Source organism: Echinops telfairi, unplaced genomic scaffold (genome assembly GCF_000313985.2).
Source record: "Echinops telfairi isolate 266 unplaced genomic scaffold, ASM31398v2 ScPeMD7_1;HRSCAF=3_0, whole genome shotgun sequence".
Classification (NCBI taxonomy): domain Eukaryota; kingdom Metazoa; phylum Chordata; class Mammalia; order Afrosoricida; family Tenrecidae; genus Echinops; species Echinops telfairi.
In genome coordinates, this window is record NW_022103896.1 from 73221622 (window position 1) to 73226141 (window position 4520).

The window sequence follows — 4520 nt, forward strand, 5'->3', positions numbered from 1 at the left end:
AATTACATATTGTTTTGTGATTAATCACTATGCTTTAATTATGTTTAATTATGTTCAATTTTTAACAATGAAAATACATCCTGCATATCAGATATTTATATTATGATGCATAACAGTAGCAAAATTATAGTTATGAAGTGGCAATGAAAATTTTATGGTTGGGGGTCACCACAACATGAACTGTATTAAAGGGTCACGGCGGCATTAGGAAGGTTGAGAACCACTGCCCTAAGGTCAGCAGTTCAAAACCACGAGCCACTCCATGGATGAAAGACCACGCTTTCTACTCCCATAACAGTTTCAGTCTCATAAACCCACAGGGACAGTTCTACCTTTTCCTATACCTATAGAGTCACTATGAGTCGGAATCAACTGGATGGCACTTCCTACAATAGTTTAGCTTTCTATGAAACAGTGCCTCCCTTGAGTGCTATGCTTTTTGAAAAATTTAAGACCAACCTATAGGGGATCATATCCACAACAGCAACACAAAAGATTATTTAGAAAACTTAGGGGACAATGAGTTGTGTAAATGGAAAGTGGAAAAACTTCAATGTAATCAGTGTTACAGAACTGTGCACGTAGAAATTGTTGAACTGGTGTATGTTCTGCAGCATTGATTCTCAATAATATTTTAAAGTTACGTAAGACTTAACACAAAAGAATATTAGATATTTTTCACTTTAGAATATGTCCATATTTTGAGAGTTAAGTCTTCATTGCTCATACAAAATGTTAAAACAAGTCAATCTCTCTGAGGTGAAAACATTATGGAAGAGAAAAAGAGGCATCGAAAGCTATCGTCAGATACGTCTCTATTTTATAAAGGGGGAAAGAGACTCAGAGAGGGATAGTCAGTCCAAGGCTAAACAGTTAGCATGAGGCAGTGCTAGGACGAGCACTGGATCATTGATTCTAAAAGTCCTGTTCTCAACACCCTTTGATACAAAGCAAGGAAAATGAAGGAAACTAGCCCGCTGGGGATTAAGCTGCACTGGAGAGCATATGCCCAATAAAAGGCAAGCAAGCATATGCCCAACTAAAGGCAACTATAGCTATGGAGCCGCAGACCACTGTGGCCAAGGGGATATGTTGACCAGAGAAATCAGAGTGGGCAAGTGGGCTGTCTACATTATGGAGTCATCTGATTTCAAAATGCCAGTCCTGTTTTTTTCTTCAACAAATGTATTGTCTTTATGAAAACCCAAACCACCTCCATCAAGTTGATTCCATCTCGTAGCAACCCTATATTGGGTTTCTAGGCTGAACTTTATTAGGATAGATTAAATTGAGGGAGTGTGTGTGTGTGTGTGTGTGTGTGTGTGTGTGTATCAACCCAACAATCTGATAGTGCCAGCAAATATATGGAGATAGGCTCTTTAAGAATACTGTGGAAATTTCTTATAAAGTTAAACATATAGTTAGCATGTCCAGCAATTGCACTTCTAGGTATATTCCTAAGTGAAATAAAGCTATAGTCATACAAAAAACCTTTACTTGAATGTTTATAGTGTAGAATGTTTATAGTATAAACTATAGTTTATAGTCATTAAAAACCGGAACTAGCCCAAATATCTCTCAACTGTGGATGGGTTAAACATACTGTAGTCCTTTCACACAATGGACTACTACTTAGCAATAAAAAGAAATGAACTAGCAGTGTGTGTAACAAGGAAGGATCTCAAAAACATTTCGCTAAGAGTCAGACTCCCAAGACTACACAGTGTGTGCTCCTGTTTATGAGACATTCTGGCAAAGGAAAAAAAAGACAACAGAAAACAGATCAGTAGTGGCCAGGACCTGGGGCTGGGGTCAGGGGGACAGGGTGGAAATTTTTGGTTAGGAGTGATGGAAATGTCATATATCTTTATCGTGGTTACATGACTATGCTTGGCTTGTCAGAACTCACAAAATTAAAGGGGGAGAATTTAACTGTGTGTAAATAATAACTTCCTAATGAAAACTACTTGAACAGTGGGAGTGAGGGGAGCATTAAAAACCTATTGTCCGAGATTTCATATAGATGAATAAAGCAATCTATTTTACTCACAGATATGTATGATTATTTTATAGGATAATCTAAGATTTCAAAGTGTTTGGCACCTTTGCGTTGATTCCGACTGGCAGCGACCCTATCTAGGGTCTCTCAGACTGTACATATGTATGGGAGTGGGGTTTGATTAGTCATTTAGGCTGTGGGCTACAGTTATTGATCTGAAATGCAAACCCTCACCTAAGTTACATTTTAAAAAATCTTAATGGAACCAGACAGCTTCATCTTTCTCCCCCCAAGCAGCTTGAATCAACAGGTTTGAACCACCGAACTCACCCTGAACAGCCCCCAAATGCTTAAACCACCACACCACCAGGCCTCCATTGTAGAACACTTCAAAAACCAGAACTCCTGCCATTGACTGATTCCGATTCATAGCGACCCTGCCTTGTGGGTTTCCCAGCCTGTTACTCTGCATGGGGGTGGAAAGCCCCTTTCTCCTGTTGACTTTGACATTAGCAGCCCAACTAGGCGTGAGAAGAGCAGCCAGCAGGGCTCCTTTGTAGAGCATTTAGCACATACAAAATGCTAAACGGTAGCCGATCAGGTAAAGTTAGAAATTTTAAGGTTTTTCAGAGTTTTGACATTCATTACAAATAGTAGCTTCTTTCAGCGGCGGAGAGGTCGCTTGGGGAGGCAGTGGCCAGGACAAGGGGCTGCCCCTCTTCCTATCTTTCACATCTGACTGTGGGGCTGCTGCGAGTCACAGTGAAGGTCGCGGGTGCCGGCCCCGCCCCTGCAGACGCTGAGCTAGGGGGAGGCAGGCGAGGCGCCAGGTGCACACAGTTCAGGAGCTGTACTGGGGCTGAAATGCTCCACGACTGCTACCCTAAAGTTTGACGGTGAGAACACCAGCAGCTCCGCTGGAGAAAGGTGTGGCCGTCCGCTTCCTTAAACCATTGACAACCTTGGAAGCGGTGGGGCACCTCTACCAGGGTCTTAGGTCTCAGAGATAGTGTTGCTCACTGTGCGTCAGAATGAACTACGGGTACCTTGTGGGTTTGGTTTCTTGGCTTTTACATTTGGCTCGCTCTAGCCCTGGCTCACCAGCACTCCACAGTTGGCTTCATCATGATTCTCGGCGTGCTTTTCTTACCTCATTGAGAGAATCTTTTAAAGATTCTGCTTCATTACAAGCCTGAAAAGTCACATAGCTTCGTTTTTACGGTAGTTCATGGGTTCCAGATTCTACGTTAGCGACCTTTTAGGGGAAACTTTCATATTTGAAATACACCTGTTTTCCCCTCTGTTTATACAGGAATGTTTCTTTGAAGGACTCCCCACGCTCACCGACAATAAATGAGACACCTGAACCTCACCAGCTCCAATCACACGAAAAAGAAATTTCATTTCCGGAAAATGGGTAAATTCAGCCTGAAGTGATCTGACACGTTTACTTTTGTAATTTCACAATAACACCTCTTGTGGATTTGTAGTTTGGTAGAATTTCATTCAGAAACCTCCTTAGGTTCTTTGATTTTTGCATCTTTAAAGGATCTGAAACATCCTTTGCCAAGCGTGAATTCCAGGATTCATGAAATTGATACAATTCACTGGGCGAATAAAATAAAATAAATAAAGTAGCCCTTATTGAGTCGGTGAAATTATAGTGTGCTTCTTGAAATTCCCGTGACGGGATGGGAACTGGGATGGAAAGCTGACTATCTTTGTGATTCATTAAAATGTGGACGAGTAGTTGACACAAATGTTAGCGGTGTCATGATTACGAACTACTGCTTGGGAGTCCTGATTTAGAGAGAGGTCTACTGGAAAGCACGAGATTATGCCGCATGTACTTGAGTAGTTATCATTAATGAATTTCCAGTTTCGGATTCCGTTGATTCCGAATAAGATAATAAAATGCTCTGCTCCTCGAACTGATACATATTAATTTCGTTGCTAGAAAAATGTACAAACGTGCTTGACACAATGGATGGATGTATGGGTTGTGATAAGAATTTTACAAGCCCCCAATAAAATGATTAAAATAATTTTTCGTTGCTAGAAGGTATTGTGCATCCACTTTTCCTTTAAAGGCGATGGGGAAATCAGTTGGCTCGGGGTAAGCCTCGGGGACGCAGCTTTCCCACGGGACCCTGGGTCGGTTCCCCCCAGGTGCAAGCCGCTCTATCCCCGGGTTCACACAGGCAAAAAGCCTCCGGCGAGTTTACCCCGCGGTCAAGGTAAGAATCGTTTGTCTCCCCTCGCGGGGGCAGCGGAGGCGCGGGCAGGCCCGAGGCCCGCCTCACGACTCCGGCCTTAGGAGCTACAGAACGGAGCGTGGACTCCGGAGCCGCGTCTCGAACTCCGTGCGGCTCACTCACGTGGACGATGCGCAGGTTAGCGCAGCGGTATCGTGCACCGAGGGTTTCCTTACGGAGGAGGACCCGTCCAGCTGCGCAAAAGGCCAGCGTCCCCGTCTCAGCTCGGCCCCGGCGGCAAGAGGGGGCCAGGGTCACACTGGGCC

General features: G+C 43.6%; 2 protein-coding genes across 2 annotated transcripts in view; both read left to right on the top strand.

Annotated features, from left to right (window-relative positions):
* Positions 1-3457, top strand: part of PPP1R42 (protein phosphatase 1 regulatory subunit 42) — a 31186-nt gene extending 27729 nt beyond the window's left edge. The window contains exon 5 of the mRNA XM_030885820.2: positions 3312-3457. Coding sequence (XP_030741680.1) covers positions 3312-3420 — 109 coding nt within the window. The 3' untranslated portion in view covers positions 3421-3457. The remainder of the gene's footprint in view (positions 1-3311) is intronic.
* A 635-nt stretch (positions 3458-4092) lies between these two features.
* Positions 4093-4520, top strand: part of TCF24 (transcription factor 24) — a 7603-nt gene continuing 7175 nt past the window's right edge. Inside the window, exon 1 of the mRNA XM_013007039.2 lies at positions 4093-4115. Coding sequence (XP_012862493.1) covers positions 4093-4115 — 23 coding nt within the window. The remainder of the gene's footprint in view (positions 4116-4520) is intronic.